Source organism: Colletotrichum tamarilloi (genome assembly GCF_030869305.1).
Source record: "Colletotrichum tamarilloi strain Tom-12 chromosome Unknown Scaffold_13.1, whole genome shotgun sequence".
Classification (NCBI taxonomy): Eukaryota; Fungi; Ascomycota; class Sordariomycetes; order Glomerellales; family Glomerellaceae; genus Colletotrichum; species Colletotrichum tamarilloi.
In genome coordinates this window covers 466179-482386 of record NW_026849396.1, presented here as the reverse complement: position 1 = coordinate 482386, position 16208 = coordinate 466179, and the positions used below count along the sequence as shown (strand labels likewise).

The following is a 16208-nucleotide window of genomic DNA, read 5'->3' as shown; positions in this document are numbered from 1 at the left end:
GGGGGCCAGCCTCCCAAGGTCCTCAACACCACTCGCACCATCATCATCACCACCACCACTCGGTTCGAATCCCCCAATCGTCATAAGACAAATCATTTCAGCCAGTCATTACACTACCAAATCAATTACCAAAAACAACAAAAAAAGAATGTTCGACGCTCAATCTCGTCCCTTTCGGGAGGAGACCCCGCGCTACCCGAGCTTTACCGCCGCAACCACAAGGCAGCATAGGACTCGAACCCCGATCGGTGGGTTATCGTGGTGGTATTTGTGGTCCTATGACTACGATAAGCCTGTCGCTTTTACCATTGAGCCATCGGGCGGACTTGGTCAACTTATGGTTGGGAGGAGTCGAGGTGCGCTCGCCTTAGGACTTTCCACCACTCTGCGAGTGTTGGACTTTGTGGATGAGATACCTTGGGAGAAAGGAGCCGACCGGGTTGTGTGAGTATTGTGGGATGGAATGGTGTGGAAGGACGGGGTGAGGACGGGAAGAGTGTGGATTGTGGCGGCGGTGGTTGTAGGTTGTGTGTGGAATGGCACGGTATGGACGATGCTGGAAGGGATGGGAAGTTTTTCTCTAGCTGAGAGATGATACCATCTTTGAGCGGATGACGATGCCATCGCTGGCAAGAGATGCTCTCCAAACGCTGCTCAACGCACCATCAGCGCTACACGAATGGAAAATGAGTGGTTCAAGCATTGTTGATCTCGAGTTTTTGGCCTGCATCTCAACACTGACGAAGTCTTCTGACCATTGAATACTGGCCTATGGGTGAGCAGCATTCCAAACCCCCAACTCTCCCTTCTCCCTCAGCTTCTCCTCAAGTATCGAAGAATGACCGACCCGAAGCTCGCTTCAACCGCTGATGCCTCGCCCTTGGAATTCAAGCCATCAGGATATCAGACCCAATTTGAGACCCATCTTCTCAATCCAGAGAGAGGGAAACATGTATGCCTCTCGGAGTGTCCGGAGGCTCTACATACCTTCCACGGTGTGGAACCCAAGGTGATACGCTTGCCACACAATACTGACATGGCCCAAAGTCGGTGGCTGATAAACAGTCTGTTTAGGGGTAAGAGGTTTTCCCACAAGAGCATACTACTATTGCAAAGACTTGTCTCTTGCTCACCTTAGAATCATGCGGCCCCGGGCAGACGGTCAGTCAGTCAGTCTACGGTCGGTTCGAGGTCTCCTACGGCTTGTCTTTGCCATGCTTTGAGGAAGTCGGAACCGAGTTGCGAAGTAGTTGTGGCCGTTGGAGAATTGGATCAATGACACGCCGACCACAACCGTTTCTTACGAGCCAACTAGCACGAGTCCCCCTCCTTGGGTTTCCCTCTCAAGAGTAAGCCAGTCCATCATGATGAACAAAGCAAGGTCCAATTCACGAATCTGGAACGTTCAGAAGTCCATGTCGGATCGCAAAAAGGCCATGCATGTTGGGTACTCAAAACTTTGAATGAATGTCCGGTATCTAGATCCAGGGAATGTGCGATCTCTCCAAAGCACAGCTAGCCTATTTGCTGCGACAACCCAGCCAAGCTGAAAAAGAGCGTAGGACTCAGACCCTTCATGGGGTGCTGAATTATGAAATACCCTACCCCGGTCATCGTTGACCCGCAACAAAGACGCGGAGGAAATATAATAAGAAAATGGAGAGAATAGAGCCCCGACTACACATTCGTAGGACAACCCGAATAGCGACGGAGAGAGAACACTACGGCCGTCTCCTCCCAGCAGCAGGCGGCGCAGCCGGAACCGGCACAGGAACCGGCAACGCGTCAACGGGAGCAGGCGCAGCGGGAATAGCAGAAGCGCTAGCACTCGGCACCGACGGCGCGGCAGAAGCAGCGGGAGCGCATCCGAGGTTGCAGGGCGTCTCGCAGCGGCCGATGAAGTCGGGCTCGTCGTTCTTGCAGCGGCCCTGGCAGGGGCAGATGAGCTCGATGGCGGACCCCGTCTTTTGCCCGGGAGGGCAGATGCAGACGAAGAGGGTGTTTTCGAGGGACTCGACGGCCGGGGCGGCGGCGGCGCAGTTCGTGCCCGGGGTTGCGCAGTAGCCTTGGCCTACTTGTTCGGTTGTGTAGCCTGCAGGGGTGTTAGGATCTCGTGGGAGAAGGGGAGATTTCTTTGTCTGGAGACGTGGAAGAAGCGATGTGAGAGGAGGACGAGTTGCGGACAGTACCTTGGAAGCCGACGAGGACTTTGCCGCAGTAGGTTGCGCCGCAGACGCAGTGGGCGCCGCCGGGGGCGGGTGCCGGCTGTGCTGGGCCTGAGGGAGCGGGCGCGGGGACGGGGTCCGGGCCGGGGTTGTTTGGGATGGGCTCGGTGGGCGCGGGCGGCTGGCCGTTGACGGTGATTGTCGTGATGGAGGTTGAGACTGGCGGCACTTGGGGGTCTTGTGGCGCGGCAGAGGCCCAGGCCAGGAGAGTGGCCAGTGGTAGGATGTTCAACTTCATGTCTGCGTGGCGGGAGGGCTGGGAGAGTTGGTGTCTTGGTTATGCGAAGAGATGATTGCCGCTACTCTGGCGTTGTTGGTGATGGGAAGGACGGGATTGCGTGATTGACAGCTCGCTTTATACACATTGTCGACGTCCAACTTCTTCGTCATGATGTGATGTTTGAGCGAGAGGACTCGAAGGATGTCGAACATTGTCTGACGTTTCTTCTCGTGGACTCGGCTGATGTAGCTTACACGTTGTCCGTTGCACCCGTGATAGAGGTGATACCGTCGTGTGTATGGAGGTAAATACAAGTCAGTTCATAGTTCTAGTTGGATATGCTTGCACTTGATCTGGCCCAATTTGTCAGAGAAGAGTCATCAAAGATATGCTTGTTTCGATAGACACTTGATTCTATTACGACCGCAGACGTTGTCAACTCTGAAGACGACAAGACGATACTAGGCTTATGCCACTTTGGCAGCTGCATCTGTTCCGCGTCATCCAATTCCTCACTTGCCGTAATCCGATTTCCAGAGACATAGAGTAACCCGTCCACACGGGTGCAACAGGACTCGACGAGGCAGAGCATGCCGACCACGTCAAGACCCAAGGCGACGGGCTATCGTCACGATTTGAGGTAGCACCAGAAGAAGAACACGAAGTCGGTGTTCCCCTGTGCCCCTCGATTCCTACCTAAGCTTGCACATATCGGGCATCACCGAGGTTCTTCCCCTGACCGTGACGGCCAGAGAACCACCTTACGTCGCAGCGTGTTGTCTCAAGGAGATTAGGGAAATAGGAGCAATTCAAAAATCATCAGCATCGTGGTTGTATCGTGTTCTGTGCCTCGACACGTCAGAGGTGTTTGCCCTGCACGATGGCGGATGCTCCCACGCACACCCAGAGCTCTGTGTGCTTTCAGGCGTTGAGGAAAGGGGTCTGCAGAGATATCATCAGGTTCGACAAGCCGATGCCGACTTTGAAGCTGCCGAAGCCGACTTTGAAGCTGCCGAAGCCGAACTGATTAAGGAATCACCATTTTGATGGGGACCATGCTATGACGTCTGATTCGAGAAAGACGAAAGTTCGGCTTGAAGCTGACGGGATGCAGTCGGAGGCTCGGAGATGCGGCGGCGGAGGTGGATCCCGGGGCCCTGCAGACACAGTGTCGGCTACAGTTCCGTCACAGTACCGAACTTGTGGTTGCTCTCGTGCTACCCCTCCATCCCCGCCATCGCCCCTACCTGCCTGCCAAGTACTCCAACTTGCCAAACTCCGAAGCCAAAATTCAATTCTCGAGTTCGACGACACACCTCACGCCAGCCCAACAACTCGCAATTGACCTCGCTCAAGCCGGCAAAGAACCGTCGATTGCACCGAGAGACGACACTTCAATTCCAAACACACACACACACACACACCCCACACCACCCGTCACAATGGCCGCCGCACCCGAGAACGGCACCCCCATCCACGTCGGCACGCGCAGGTCGGCGCTGGCGATGAAGCAGACCGAGATCGTCGTCGAAGGCCTCTCCAAAGCCCGCCCCGACGCCACGTTCGAGATCCACAGCATGCAGACCCTCGGCGACAAGGACCAGATCACGGCGCTCTACAACTTTGGCGGCAAGGGCCTGTGGACCAACGAGCTCGAGGCGAAGCTCGTCGCCAAGGAGCTCGACATCATCGTCCACTCCCTCAAGGACATGCCCACCACCCTACCCGACGGCTGCACCCTCGGCTGCGTCACCAAGCGCGAGGACCCGCGCGACGTCGTCGTCTTCAAGGCCGGGCTCGCCGAGCAGCACGGCTGGAAGACGCTGGGCGACCTCCCCGCGGGCAGCGTCATCGGCACCAGCAGCATCCGCCGCATCGCGCAGCTGAAGCGCCGCCACCCGGGTCTGAAGTTCGCCGACGTCCGCGGCAACATCGAGACGCGCCTGCGCAAGTGCGACGACCCCGAGGGCCCCTTTTCGGCCATCATCCTCGCCGCCGCGGGCCTGCTGCGCATGGACTACGGCGCGCGCATCTCGCAGTACCTCGACTCGGAGAACGGCGGCACGCTGCACGCCGTCGGGCAGGGCGCGCTGGGGATCGAGGCGAGGGCCGGCGACGAGAGGGTGCTGAGCGTGCTGAGGGAGCTCGAGGACGAGCCGACGATGCTGGCGTGCGTGGCGGAGCGGAGCGTCATGCGCACGCTCGAGGGCGGGTGCAGCGTGCCGATCGGTGTCGAGACGAGCTGGGTTGAGGTTGAAGGGAGCAAGAAGCTGCGCCTCAAGGCGACGGTGGTGCACGTTGACGGCACGCAGGGCGTGGACGCGGAGAGGACCGAGACGATTGCGACGCGGGAGGAGGCGGACGACTTTGGCAAGCTCGTGGCGCAGGACCTGGTGGACGGGGGCGCGCAGAAGATCCTTGATGATATCAACCAGGCGCGGCCGGGTGACCAGATTGCGACGGCGGAGACTGCGGCGGCGGCCAATGCTGCTGCGTGACGAACTTATGACACCATCGGATAAAACACACCAAACGGAAGAAAATAGACTGTTCCCGCTGGAACCATTTGATGACCATCATCTCTCATTGCTCTATGTTGGTGACTACCACGTTGTTGAACCGCAAACCCCGAAAGTGAATACCCGCTTGGCGTTGGCGTATAGTACAGACACACACTCTGCCCGGTTGAACTGCCGGCTACCTATATCTAACCAAACCATTGCTCTCTCTCTCTCTCTCTCTGTCTCTCTCTCTCTTCCCCCTTCTCACCATCCAATCTAGTGATCCTCAGAAGCGGTGAAAGCCTTGTACTCCTCCTCGCCCATGAGGGCCTCGAGCTCCTGGACGCCCGCCTCGTCGACCTCGACCTTTGCGATCCAGCCGCCGCCGTGGGAGTCGTCCTCGGGCACCTTGTTGATGGTGCCCGGCTTCTCCTCGAGGCCGAGGTTGACCTGGGTGACCTTGCAGCTGATGGGCGCGTTGATGTCGGCGGCGCTCTTGACGGACTCGACGGCGCCGATGGCGTCGCCCTGGGCGACCTCTGCGCCCTCCTCGGGGAGCTCGACGTAGACGACGTCGCCCAGGGCGTCGGCGGCGTACTGGGAGATGCCGACGACGCCCGTCTTCTTGTCGGCGTTGAGGTCGATCCACTCGTGGTCCTTTGTGTACTTGCGTATTAAGCCTGTCGACGATGGTTCGGAAGCAGGTCCGAGGGGTCAGTCTTTTTGGTGTTTGATACCTTCGGGTGGGGAGCCGAAGCTTTTGGGGGTGTATGAGGGGAGAGCTCACTGCTGGGGGTTGTAGAGAAGCTGCGCTGCGCGGGACGGGGGAAAAAGGCGCGGGGAGCGGCCTTGGTGAGTTGGGAGAGGGCGGAGGGGCGGACTGCCCTCATGCTGCGTGCAATTGAGGCCATTTTGGAGGTTTTTGGTTGTGTCGTGAGAGATGTGGAAGAGTGGTGGTAGGTTTTTGGAGTTTGAGAATGAGGTCAGAACGGCCGACTTTAGAGCTTCCGGGGGGATTTGGGGCCTGGGCGGCTGATAGGTTATCGGTTGGTACGTACCGCCCTACCGAGACCGGAAACTCTTCCATCAAACACCAGCGCTTGGGCCAATCAGGGAACAGGTTTCTCGAGCCGCCGTCGCCTTAGTCATGGCTGTTTGGGCGGACTGCCATCGGCCCGGGGCCGCAAGAGCCAGGTTGGGGTCATTGGATGCAGGGCGATAAGAGACCGCGCTGGGTTGGGGGGAGAGCGATAGGAGGGGAAGCCGAGAGCGCCCTCGCTGGACGTCTCCAACCAGTCTCGGTCTGTCTGCTGCCAGTCTCTCTGCGCACCTGAGGCAGTGTGTCAGTCACAAGTCACAGGGAAGCAAGCACCGCGAGCAGGAAGCAAGAGACGACGACGTAGACAGCCGGGCATGAGCCCAAGAGCTCGGACGGAGCGGGCCAGGAGTCCGTTGCGAGGCCATCCGGGAGTGTCCCGTCTCTTGGTCTGGGTATTTCGGGCGGGTGCCAGGTGAACGTGGTCGACCGTGGTGGACTATTACAACGGCCTCATGCCGTTTGCATGAATTCCCCATTTCGAGCCTGCGAAATTGCATGGCAGAAACGTTCTAGTCTCGATCTCATCGGTCTTTTTTACACCTGGATTTTGGTTCCCTCTCCTTTTTTGTTTTTATTTTTATTTTTACTTTTCCCCTTCCGGCTGATTCATCTTGAATTTTTCTTTGGATCTGGTCTCTGCTCCGGAATGACGAAGCCTCTGTGGGTATTCCTCGCGCGCCCTACAATTGAGGTCGGGATCTTATTCCAAGGCAGAGATAGAGTTGGCAATAGCCTCATTCCAGAATTGCGGTCAGAGGCCTGTTGTGTTTGCTGAGCGGGAGCCTGAGGTTCGAGCCCGGGGCCCGGGACTCTGTGCATCGTCCCATGTCGCGTACGCTTAAGTAATGGGAACCCGAGCGTGATGGGGGGTTGTTGACTTTGGGCAAGTTTTCTATTGACATTGGGCGCTGTGCTTTTCCCACTGCGCACCGGACAACGAGCTGCAGCTGCACGAATGAATCGGCCAATGTCACGTCGCAAACGACGGCGTTTCTAGTTGTCAACATTGCAGGCGCTGTCAACAACAGTGGTGTTGTTCATGTCTGCAGAGGAACTCGATTGCAAGTCAGGCAGATGTGATTCCTGACGAGTGACGAGTGACGACTGACGACGTGAGGCTCACCGCCCTCGAAAGTTGTGCCTTGTTTGGTGAGGCTCGGCCGGTCCGTTTGAACGTTTTTGTCTCAGTGCCTTGCCCTCGCTACGGAAGCTCGTACGGTGCGTCCACCGTCGAATGTGTCCCTGTCGAGTCCCACTGACTTCAGGCGAAGCTGAAAGAAGCCCAAGAGCCCACCAGTCGGTGGACCTGGAAGGGATTGAAAAAAAAAAACAGGAAGAAAAGAATGGAAGAAAATTGGCAAGTATTAATAAACGAGGGGTTGTGTGTGTGCGTCGATTCGATTCCATAAATGCCGCCGCCCGTGATGCATCATCCATAATCCTCGAAAGCAATAGCACCAAATCTCCCATCATAAGGTGCTAGGGGTGTTAGTGCACGAAAGGGAGATGCACCTGTGGTGCGTGGGGCGGCTGAACAAACATTGCTTGCCAACCTACCACCTCAGGTACTGTGTAGTGCGTAGTGTGTAGTGTGTAGTGTAGTGTGTAGTGTGTAGTGTGTACTGGAGGATTGTGTGCATAAAACGCGTCCGTCTCGCGTCTTCTCCACACAACCGTGGCCCAAGGTAGGTACTCCGTAGACACTTCGTACTTGCTCAACTTTGGCGTCATTGCCAGTGCACGAAATGTACCAAAGGATCCATCCCGGCCATCTGACTGGCTGCTTCCTTTCCCCTGGGCCCCCTGTCGCACCTCCCTTCCTCGATCTGCCATAAGCGCCATGGCCTGGGGATGGCCCTGACTTGCCGTTTCCCTGGGCTTTCCTGCGCTGGCGTGCCTCACCAAGGTACCTAATGCTCCGCTAAATCAACCAAGCCAAAGAGTCGCTTGCTTCCCTTTGCTGGTTCGAGTTGTGCCTGTCCATGTTCGCACCATGCGAGGTACGTACTTCCTAATGTTATGTTGCACTGACATCCCATCGTCCCCCCTCCCCCCTCTCTTGCACCAAAACACGACAACGGGGGGCAGCACAGCACAACAAAGTCGCACAAGCATCTCCTCAGCATCCCGTTTATCCATACTCCGTACTCCGTACACAATCCGCCATCTCAAAGTGCACCCCGACGCGCACAACTTCCCCGGCGCTTGACATTGACATCCACGGGTGCTTAGTGCTTGGTGCTTGGTGCTTGGCCTTGCCTGGATCTCCGCTACTCCATCCCCATACCCTGACTCCTCCCCTGGGCCCGTTTCGGTACATTCCATGACCGTCACCTCCAGCTCCTCCTGCCATCGAGTATCCGTACCGCACCGCCGCATCTCATCGCCATCCCGTCCCGTCGTCGATACCTGACCCTTTCTGTCTTTTGCTCGCCTTGTCTTGCCTCACCGTCTGCCGCAACCCGACACCTTTCAACCTCGTCTCTTCGCCAAACCTACCCACCAAATCGAGGGCTTCCTGTTGTCGTCAAGCCTAAGCCCGGCTCCTGCAACTCGGCCACTCGTCGCCTGTTGATACTACACACTGCCGGTACGTTCGTCTGGCCCATTCCCATTGCTCAGCTCGAGGTGGGCAACCCCTGCTTCAACTCGTCGTCCAATCCCCTCTCTTGTTCCCGCACCGCACCGTCTCAAGGTCCCGTACCGTCCACACCACGCTCCTGTCCCTCCTCTCTTCCTCTCGACTTGCGTGTGTGGAGAGGCTAGGTGAGACATCTTTGCCTGAACACTCATTCCCTCTCTCCCACCTCACCTGCTCACCTCCACGAGTTGCGTCGACGTCGCCAATCCTAATCAGTGACAGATACCATCTCGTATAGCCCGGTTTCAACTCAGCCCTTTGCTACCCCATCGATCGCCGCGCCGCCGCCCTGGCAAGCGCTCCATGAAGCCATCATCGGGCTTGAACTGAAACCTGCCGCCCTCTCCTCGACCTTCTTTTGGGACTCGGCGCCGACTGTCACTTGTCCTCGCTCATCGGCAAGCCGGTAAACTACAGCATCGTCATCTTTCCGGCCCCTTGCTCGACACGGAGCCTCCCGTCCCGCGCCCTCGAATCTCCACGCTGGATTCCTCAACACTGTCCGCGGGGTCACCGGCCCAGTTCCACGACGCAGTCGACACCATGGACCACGATCACTTGGCTGCGCAGCCTCACCCCGACGACACCATCGGTGCCTTCGATGCCTCTCCCCAGGTGGCCCAGAACAACGGCTACGACCACCCAGAGCCCCAGCGACACCAGACAAGTCAGTCCCTCGATCATGGCCTCCCACAATCCCCGCGACCCGAAGAGCAGCACTCGGATCGGTACAACACACCACCACTTCCCATGAACGCCCCGTCCATCTCAAGGCCTGCTTCTGGACTCTCCGGCGCCGGCGCGCAACAAGGCTACGCCGACCATGCGTCGCGCAGCAGCGCCGGTGCGGAAGCCGCCGCCAGCAACGGTCGCAACCACGTCGTCATCAAGGTCGGCATGGTGGGCGATGCGCAAATCGGCAAGACCAGTCTCATGGTCAAGTACGTGGAAGGAAGCTGGGACGAGGACTACATCCAGACGCTAGGCGTCAACTTTATGGAGAAGACCATTTCCATCCGGAATACGGAAATCACCTTTTCCATTTGGGATTTGGGCGGCCAGCGCGAGTTTGTCAACATGCTTCCGCTGGTCTGCAACGACGCCGTCGCCATTCTCTTCATGTTTGATCTGACACGGAAGAGCACCCTCAACAGCATCAAGGAGTGGTACAGGCAAGGCAGGGGCTTCAACAAGACGGCCATCCCCATCTTGGTGGGCACCAAGTATGACCACTTTGTCAACTTTCCGCGAGAGGACCAAGAAGAGATCTCGAACCAGGTAGGTCGTCAAAGAGTCTCTCTCGTATCTCGGCGCTGACAGAACAGGCTCGCCGGTTCGCCAAGGCAATGCGCGCTGCGTTGATCTTCTCTAGCACGAGCCATAGTATCAACGTGCAAAAGGTGAGCCCCTCTTTCGCCGTGGTATCGCACTTGACTGACCACCTACAGATCTTCAAGATTGTGCTGTCCAAGGCCTTCGACCTCAAGTGCACCATTCCCGAAATCGAAAACGTCGGAGAGCCGCTACTCCTGTATCAGTCCTGCTGATCGCCGTCAGCGGTCTGATGTGGCCTCGCGCCAACTACAATCGTCTCGGCCGCCCATAACGAATGGATCATGACCCATTACGTCCTTACGACCTTCGATATCCATGCTGGCATCCATCAGCCGAGCTACCAAAACAGTCATCTCTGGCTTCAGGCGACAACGAGTGACTATACAGAGCACCATACATGGCTCTCCCTGGCATAATCAGCCCCTTAAAACAAACCGACTCGCTTCTTTCTTTTGTTACCAACATGGCCTCCATGGCCCGATCACAGCGCTTTTCAGTGTCACCAGTCTGGTTAACCGCGCACACATCACACACAAACACATTCCTCACTCTCTGATTGCAATCGGCGTTGCATATCTCTTCAACCTTTACTTCTCAAGATTGGTAGGGACACGGCGGAATGGCTGGAGGGCGGGATGAGATGCATTTTAGGACTACGGTCTGGCGGTGGGCCTCGCTCGCTTGATCGATCCCTTCTCACCACGAAAAGGGGGATGGAGTGTTGAGACAGAGCAGTGCCCACCGTCTTGTTTCCAGGCGTAACGGCCACTGCGAAACTGTTCCGGAGAGAAAATCTTGGGCAGCAAAACTTGCTTTTTTTCCATCAGAGATTTTTTTTGTCGAATTCTTGACACTACTAAACCACTGCCAACCACACCCACACAGTTGTTGTTTTTTTCATCTGGGATGGTCTCTGGAGACGGATTGACCTGATACAAGAAAGAAAGAGACCACACCATGTAACAAGTAATTCCACCCACGCGTGCTTTTTACTTTGAGAGCCTCCCTATTTTTTTTTCCTCTCCACCATGCGGGCTATTTCCTCTTGGGGGAGACTGGGGCAAGGCGGCATATCAAACGGGGGATTGAGATGGAGTAGGAAGGGGAGAGGGGGGGAACAAACCATGTAATGAATATTGTGAAAGGGCCTTTTTTCGCCGTTTGAGGCAAGGAGGCCAACGGAATTGCAATTCCAGATGCCGTTTGAGGGATATCTGCTAGGGTTCCTACCTTTGTGATGTGTAGTGCTGTGATGTGGTTTTGATGTCTGCTGCTATTGCTGTCGGAGCTGGACTGCCGTATTCGGGGCTGCGAGATGGGTGCTCGGCTGCTTGGAGAGTGTCTCTCGTCGTCAAGAGTTTACTCGCGGCGGGTTTGTTGGGTTTGTTGGGTTTTGCCTGGGGAACAGATGTGTTGGCTATTTGACTGTACGTGGAGAGAGGTCTGAAAGGTAGCGAGCAGGAAGTGGGAAACCGTTGATCTTGGCTTGGTTTCTGGGACTTGTGAGGAGTACCGAGCTTGGTGTGTTGTCTTTGGTTCCGGCAGCTTGCTCTCTCTCTCTCTCTCTCTCTCTCTCTCTCTCTCTCTCTCTCTCTCCCTCTCCCTCCCCCAAGTCTATCACATGTCAAGTCACTTGAGCTCTTTGGCGCTTCTGTTTGATACATCATGTATTGCGATTCACTACCTTAGCGAACAGAAACTACCGCTACGTCCTTGGATCACAGTATATACAAAACGCGCTGAACTAGAAGAAGGAAAGAAGCGAAAAAGGGGGGAGGGGGTTGGAGAACCGAACTAGCTAAGAGATATGTGTTCATGATGAAGAGCTCCTTTGTAGATGCAGCGCCTCTAGGGGAAAGATCAGATGCTTTCCTAGTCCAAAAACATGGGGTGCCAGCCGGAGGTGTCTTATATTCTGCGCGATACGGAGATCTCTCTAGAATCTATGTTGCTCGAGTCTCGACGGCTGCTTTGATTGCTGTGAGGGGGTATGATCAGTACACCGTGTCTGATACACGAAGGAGAAATGAAAAAAAAAAGGGCCACGAACCGTCGCAAGTCACTTTGGCGTCTCCGAACAACATGCGTGTTCCAGGCATGTAGAACATGGGGTTCGGTACGTCGGCTGTTTCCGCGGTCAGTCAGGCGCCTCTACGCAAATCTCGCAATGCCTTCCAAAAAAAACTCACCATATCCACTGGCCATGCCCCTCTTCATCACAATAACCTGCTTGCTCTTCCACGCCTGGAGCACAGGCATTCCCGCAATCGGGCTACCGGGCTCCAGAGCGATGGGGTTGACGGTGTCGTTGGCGCCAATCACGAGCGTCACGTCCGTCTCGCCGAAATCGTCATTGATCTCGTCCATCTCGAGCACGATGTCGTACGGCACGCTCGCCTCGGCCAGAAGCACGTTGCACTGGCCCGGCATGCGGCCGGCGACGGGGTGGATGGCGAAGCGGACGTTGATGCCCTTGGAGCGGAGCATGCCCGTGATCTCGCTGATGGCGTACTGCGCTTTGGCGACGGCCATGCCGTAGCCGACGACGATGATTACGTTTTCCGCGTTGACGAGCGCCTCGGCCGTGTCTTCCACGTTTGTCTGCGTCACGACGCCTTCCATTTTGTAGTCTGTCTGGGCCGGGGTCGAGGCGATGCCGCCGAAGAGGACGTTTGTGAGGGAGCGGTTCATGGCGACGCACATTATGTACGAGAGGATGGAGCCGGACACGCCGATGAGGGCGCCGACGGTTGTGAGGAGGGGGTTGTCGAGCATGAAGCCTTCGGCGACGAGGGCGAAGCCCGAGTAGGCGTTGAGCACGGTGATGACGACGGGCATGTCTGCGCCGCCGATGGCGGCCGTGGTGGTGTAGCCTTTTGCGAAGGAGAGGATCGTGTTGGCGGAGAGGGCCATGGCGGCGATCGCGGGGGATCCGGGGGCGAGGGTGACGAAGGCGCCCATGGTGCCGATGTTGGCGGCCAGCATGCCCGAGTTGAGCAGGTGCTTGCCGGGGAGGACGAGGGGTTTGGAGGACATCCTGCCGGCGAGCTTGAGGAAGGCGACGATGGAGCCGGTGAAGGTGATGCCGCCGATGAGGACGCCGAGGTAGCCCGTGACGAGGTGCAGCGTGGAGATGTCGTCAATGTGCGCCATGACGCTGCCGATGGAGGTCAGCACGGCGGCGAGGCCGACGACGGAGTGCAGCGCGGCCACGGTCTGCGGGAGGTCGGTGGGCGTGATGCGTTTGCCGATGACGAGGCCCGCGACGCCGCCCAGGGCCGCGAGGCCGGCGAACTGCGTGAGCACTTCCGGGGAGAAGCCGACGGCCAGCAAGGAGGCCAGCACGCCGGAGCCGACGCCGAGCATGCCGAGCATGTTGCCCATGCGGGCGGTCGCCTGGGAGGCGAGGCTGGACAGGGAGCTGATGCAGAGGACGGAGGAGACGGCGTAGCCGGCCTGCACGAGACCCGCTGCGCCGGTGGCGGCGGCGGCGATGTAGCCTCCGCCGAAGAGGGCTGCCGGCACGGCGTAGAGCCAGGGGTATTCGGGCGGGTCGGTGGGGCGTTTGAACATGTCGAGCATGCGCTTTGTGAGGACGAAGCCGCCCGAGACGTTGACGAAGGCGAGGAGGACGGAGGCGGCGCCGAGGGCTTGGGGGATCGTTTGGGGGAGGTAGCCTCCGCCTAGGATGAAGAGGCCGCCGATGCCGACCATGCCTTGGGCTGTTAGCTATGAGATTCTACATTTTGCTATGAGACTGCTGACCTGAGATGGCGTTGGTGACGCTCATGAGGGGCGAGTGAAGCGCGGGCGTGACGCCCCAGACGACGCGGTATCCGATCAACGAGGCCAGCGCAAACGTAAAGGCGTTGCCCATGAACAGCGGGCCAGTCATCTTGCCCAGGGCCAGCGCGGTGCCCATGCCGGCCGTGACGGTCGCGACCTCGCGGGAGGTCTTCTGGAAGGGGGTCAGGGCGACGGCCTCGGCTTCGGGCGCGACGGTGGGCGGTGGTGGCGGGGCCGGGGGCGGGGCCTTTCGGGGCGGCGGGGGCAGGACGTCGCCCTTGAGGGTAACGACGGCGCCGCGGACGACTTCGTCTGCGAGGTCGATGCCGAACTCCTTGTCCTTGGGAGCCATGGAGAGCAGGAACTTTGTCACGTTGTTGGAGTAGAGCGTCGAGGACTGCGTTGGCAGTCTGGAAGGGAGGTCGGTGTAGCCTGAGTGTGTAAGTCAATGGGATTTTCTTCAGGGGGGGTTTCCATTCAACTCACCAATGATCTTGACGTCCTTGTACACGTACAGCTCGCCCGGCTTCGTCTTCTCGCAGTTGCCACCCGCCTCGGCCGCCAGATCCACAACCACGGACCCGGGCTTCATGGCCTCGAGCATGGACTTGGTAATCAGCTTGGGCGCGGGCTTGCCCGGGATCAGGGCGGTGGTGACGATGATGTCGACCTCGCGCGCCTGCTCGTAAAACAGCTTCATCTCGGCCTCGATGAACTCCTTGGACATCTCCTTGGCGTACCCGCCGGCGCCGGATCCGTCCTCCTTGATGTCCACCTCGATGAACTCGGCGCCGAGCGACTGCACCTGCTCCCTCGCGGCAGGACGCGTGTCGAAGCCGCGCACAATGGCACCTAACCGCCGCGCCGTCGCAATGGCGCTAAGACCGGCCACGCCGGCGCCGATGACGAGCACCTTGCAGGGCGGGATCTTGCCCGCGGCCGTCACCTGGCCCGTGAGGAAGCGGCCAAAATTGTTGGAGGCCTCGAGTACGGCCTTGTAGCCGGCGATATTGGCCATGGAGCTGAGGGCGTCAAAGACCTGGGCGCGGGAGATGCGCGGGATGAGGTCCATGGCGAAGGAGGTGGCCTTTTGCGCGGCCAGCTTGTCGACGAGCGGCTTGTTCTGCGCGGGCTGCAGGAAAGAGATGACGGTCTGGTGCGCCTTCATGAGGTCGATCTCGGACGGGATCGGGCCGCGGACCTTGAGGACGACGTCGGCGCCGGACCAGACCTGTTGCGGGTGGTCGACGAGCGTCGCGCCGGCGCGGTCGTAGGCCTCGTCTGGGAAATCGGCGGAGGCGCCGGCGCCGCGCTCTACGAGGACCTTGCCGAAGCCCTTTTTGAGGAGGAGGGCCACGTTCTGCGGGGTCAGTGCGACGCGGCGCTCGTTGAGGTAGATTTCCTTTGGCACGCCGACGGTGAGCTGCGCGTAAGGGACGGACTGCGGTTCTGCGGCTGTTGAGTAGGTTGCTGCCGGTGTAGCAGCGGGGCCGGCGCTGGCACTGGAACCCGCCGAGACGACCGACGCATGGCGGATGAGCTGGAGAGGCCGGGGCGAGACGGCCGGGACGAGAGCTTTCGTCTGGCGGCGGGCTCGCGCGTGGGTGGACTGCCACTTGCCGACGACGACGACGACAGATACCGGTGCTACGGCTGCATGTAGGGAAACGAGTAGACTGCGTTAGCCGAAGCAATTGGGCGAGGTTCTTCTTCTTGGTTGCTCCTGCAAGAACCGAGACCTCGGTAGCTTACCTGCTAGACCATTCCGCCACGCGCGGGAGCCGACGAGCCGGCCGGGAGAAGCGCGGGAGGAGCACACGTTGTAGGCCAGAGTCGGCCGCAGGACGGAGAGATTCGCCATTGCAGCGGCGAGGCTTCGAGCATCCAGGCTAACGAAGCCGGGGCGACGAGGATGTCGGGCAGGGCCTTTTCATCTGCTCGCGACCACTGCCTGAGGTCGACGAGGTTGGGTGGCAGGGAAACGGGAACGGCTCCAAGCTACCGTGTCGACTTGTGACAAAGGGAAGGCGACGGTACGCAATAGGGAGAGGTGAAGGTGGGAGGAAGAAGAGGGGAGGAGGAAGTTGGAAGATGTGAATTGGATAGAGTTGGGATTGACTTTTTGCAGCCAGAGAAGAGAACAACGAGACAACGAGCTTGTACTGTGTCACGTTTTGGTCGGCCGTTGGACTTGTTCCATGCTCGTCCTCGTCTTCGTCACTACTCTGAGGTGATGGCTGCTGCCCCCCCCTCCCTCGCCCATCACCCGCGCATCCGGATCCTTGTTCTCTCCCCCCAGGTTCGTTGCATCCCAAGACGGGAAGTGCAGAATCGGTTCAGGCGTGTCGCAGATGTCGCAGCGCGAGCTCCAAGCTCCTCCAATCACTACCCGAGCAGGATG

At 58.4% G+C, this 16208-nt stretch overlaps 5 protein-coding genes across 5 annotated transcripts; 2 read left to right on the top strand and 3 right to left on the bottom strand.

The window, feature by feature from the left end:
- Positions 1–1721: 1721 nt before the first annotated feature.
- CTAM01_05272 (uncharacterized protein) lies at positions 1722–2463 on the bottom strand (the record flags this gene model as incomplete). The annotated part of the gene is made up of 2 exons (XM_060521302.1): positions 1722–2092; positions 2190–2463. The coding sequence occupies 2 exons, from the start codon at positions 2461–2463 to the stop codon at positions 1722–1724; spliced, it is 645 nt and encodes a 214-aa protein (XP_060384108.1).
- A 1424-nt stretch (positions 2464–3887) lies between these two features.
- CTAM01_05271 (porphobilinogen deaminase) lies at positions 3888–4943 on the top strand (the record flags this gene model as incomplete). Its single annotated transcript, XM_060521301.1, has 1 exon — positions 3888–4943. One exon carries the CDS (start codon positions 3888–3890, stop codon positions 4941–4943), a length of 1056 nt encoding a protein of 351 aa, XP_060384107.1.
- A 279-nt stretch (positions 4944–5222) lies between these two features.
- Positions 5223–5857, bottom strand: CTAM01_05270 (glycine cleavage system H protein; the record flags this gene model as incomplete). Its single annotated transcript, XM_060521300.1, has 2 exons — positions 5223–5626; positions 5734–5857. 2 exons carry the CDS (start codon positions 5855–5857, stop codon positions 5223–5225), a joined length of 528 nt encoding a protein of 175 aa, XP_060384106.1.
- A 3372-nt stretch (positions 5858–9229) lies between these two features.
- CTAM01_05269 (uncharacterized protein) lies at positions 9230–10233 on the top strand (the record flags this gene model as incomplete). The annotated part of the gene is made up of 3 exons (XM_060521299.1): positions 9230–9964; positions 10012–10086; positions 10135–10233. The coding sequence occupies 3 exons, from the start codon at positions 9230–9232 to the stop codon at positions 10231–10233; spliced, it is 909 nt and encodes a 302-aa protein (XP_060384105.1).
- Positions 10234–11964: 1731 nt separating this feature from the next.
- On the bottom strand, positions 11965–15668 carry CTAM01_05268 (NAD(P) transhydrogenase beta subunit; the record flags this gene model as incomplete). The annotated part of the gene is made up of 6 exons (XM_060521298.1): positions 11965–11999; positions 12072–12146; positions 12211–13737; positions 13787–14239; positions 14294–15460; positions 15560–15668. The coding sequence occupies 6 exons, from the start codon at positions 15666–15668 to the stop codon at positions 11965–11967; spliced, it is 3366 nt and encodes a 1121-aa protein (XP_060384104.1).
- Between the last annotated feature and the right edge of the window lie 540 nt (positions 15669–16208).